General features: G+C 44.2%; 1 protein-coding gene across 1 annotated transcript in view; it reads left to right on the forward strand.

Moving 5' to 3' along the window:
- LOC106821131 (beta-lactamase domain-containing protein 2-like) overlaps window positions 1-2227 on the forward strand; it is a 2795-nt gene extending 568 nt beyond the window's left edge. Inside the window, exons 2-4 of the mRNA XM_014825813.1 lie at window positions 348-484; window positions 965-1153; window positions 2222-2227. Of these exons, the coding sequence (XP_014681299.1) occupies window positions 348-484; window positions 965-1153; window positions 2222-2227 (332 nt within the window). The remainder of the gene's footprint in view (window positions 1-347; window positions 485-964; window positions 1154-2221) is intronic.
- Window positions 2228-2811: the final 584 nt, after the last annotated feature.

Genomic DNA, 2811 nt, shown 5'->3' on the forward strand with positions numbered 1-2811 from the left:
GGAAGACACGATGAGTTTTTTCTTCTCTACTTCCAAAGGTAATAGAGCGTCGCAGGCGATATACATAGGATAGATGTGAGGTCATCGAACGCTTTGAAAAAAAGCGTCTACGCGAGTTTTTTTTAGGGTAACCCTTGTAATTTTACAGGAGGCTGGGAAACAAACAGACATACAGGCGACCACACAGACAGACGGGCAGACGGATGCATGCACGGACAGATAACGAGCCGGAAGGAAAGGATGGACGGACGAACAGACAGACAAGCATGCTGTCACGCTAATTTGCTAAGATATTTTATATTTTGCATTAATTAATTCATCTCACCCGTAGAATTTATGTTTTAAAGGTATTGGAGCCTTGTGCGTCGCCGTTTTGGTTGACAGGCGTCTGCTCAAGTACGAAGATCTGGTCACGAAGTATTGGCCGCAGTTTGGACAACATGGCAAAGATAACGTGACCGTCAGCATGCTTGTCTCTCACCAGGTGGCGTGTCATCTCACTACTCGCACATATACGCAGATCATCTATATGCATCAGGAGTAGATAATAGGGATAATCCCTATTATACCCTATTATCCCTAATATCCATATTATACACTCCTGATCTATATGCATGCAGGGTCGTAGCCCCTTAGAACACCCTAAATAATTATGGCCTCGGGTAAAGAAAACGGAGATAGGCACCGCCCTATGCGCCACATAGGCGCGGGAAAGATTTAACTTAACTAAATAACTATGATAATAATTGAAAAAAATTGCGTCAGCGTAATGTTATCCGACAAGTAGTTACTACAGCTGATACCACGACAACTCCTCGAACTTTGATCCAATACAGCGATCTCCAATACATGATTATAACATCGTGTTTACATAAAATGCTGCATGATTTTCTCTAACTGTACCTGATATAATCTCGCAGGTTTAGATGTGACATACTAATAAGCTCATAGTTTCCGTTTCAAGGCTGGTGTTCCGAACATATTTGGCTACGATGTGGACGAGAACACGATCAGAGATCGAAATAAGATGGGTGAGATACTGGCCGATCAGAAGCCCATGTGGCCACCAGGGACAGCTCATGGTTATCATGCCATAACACAGGGATTCCTCGTAGACCAGCTGCTGCTGCGGGTCGACCCCCGGGGAAGACGGGCAAGTAAGGCCTCGGATTATGCTGTCGTATTACGTATTACGTATTTTTAGTTGATCTACGCTCACGCGAAAATCTTGGAATCTCTAAAAACGTTTAGGCCATAATTCCTCTGCGCCATTACGCGTGCCACTCGTTCTCTCTCTCTCTCTCTCTCTCTATCAACATTACTCCTAACGCAGGGGCGGATGCAGGATTTTGTCTAGGGGGGGTGCAGGTGGGAAAGGGCACTTTGAGATTTTGTTAGGGGCAACTGAAGCGGTGGGGGGTCGGGGGGGCCTCCCCCAGAAATTTTTTAAAAATCAGACTCCTTTTTATGCATTTTCAGAGCATATGAGGCGAAATTTTTGTACTTCAAGTCTTGTCATAGCAATGAAACAGACAATTCCAGTACAAGGCAAAATCCACAAAGCCACAAAAACCATCAACTTGCTTGAAATTAACTGCCATCAGAGCGACAAAATACTAGTACCCGGTGAAATCAAACTGCGATATGGATTGAACACACTTTTATTACAAAAGAAAATTAAAATCATTACATGTATTAATTTATATGCTTTCCGTTTCATACATTTACTATAAAACTTGAACTTCAACTTGAATAACCGAAACTTGGGAGCACGCAAAGGGGGGTCTGGGGGGCCCTCCCCCCGAAATTTTTTGAAATTAGACCCCCTCAGATGCGTTTTCTGCGCGAGCAGGTGAGGGTCCGGACCAGAAAAAAGGGCCGTGGGCCAGAAAAAAGGGCAACTCAAAATTTTTAGGGGGGGTGCGCACCCCCTGCACCCCCCCCTGGATCCGCCCCTGTAGTACTAGAGCTAACCCTAACCTAGCTCCAAGAAACGGTATTGCTAGGGTTAGAATACCTAGGTGTATTGACGTTAGTCACACAGCCTGGTCGGGTTAACCCTAACCCTAACCCTAACCCTAACCATAACCCTAACCTATTATATTGATAATAATCAATATTATATTATATTGATGTAAATGACATTGGTTTTATTGGGACCAATGTTCTCTATCCTTGAACCGACATACTCATACTCATAGTCATACTATCATACTCGTAGTCATAGTCATAGTCATACTTACTACTTAGCCACAAGTTCCCTTCTCGCTTAACACTACGTGTAACACTAACAGTCGGAGAGCCTGGTCGGTTTAAGTCATACTCATACTCATACTCATACTCATGATAGTCATACATAGGCGTAGGCCTACATACTCATACTCAGTCATAGCTCTAGTGCTATAGCTCATAGGGTCTATGTCCCCCAGGGTACTGCCGGAACGTACCCTGGGTACAGTCCGGTATACCGGAGGCGCGCGGTGCAGCGGTGTATGTTGAGCGCGCGTGCGAAGGTACGCGCCGGCTGGAATATACGCCTGCGCGGAGCGAGTATGTAATCTATCGAGCATGAATAATACTTAATGTAGCCAAGTTTGTATGCACGTATACCGTAGTTTAGTGAGTGATATTGGCACACACAACACACACACACACACACCACACACAATTGTCGCGACAAAGCAAAACCTACCTATTTTAATCGCGCTTAAAAATCGATTTTTAAGCGCTCGAATTAAAAACCAACTGTTCTGAATTGGCTGGAATTCAATCGCGCTTAAAATACATTTTAAGCGCGGATTAAAATAGGTA

Source organism: Priapulus caudatus, unplaced genomic scaffold (assembly GCF_000485595.1).
Source record: "Priapulus caudatus unplaced genomic scaffold, Priapulus_caudatus-5.0.1 Scaffold60, whole genome shotgun sequence".
NCBI classification, from domain to species: Eukaryota; Metazoa; Priapulida; class Priapulimorpha; order Priapulimorphida; family Priapulidae; genus Priapulus; species Priapulus caudatus.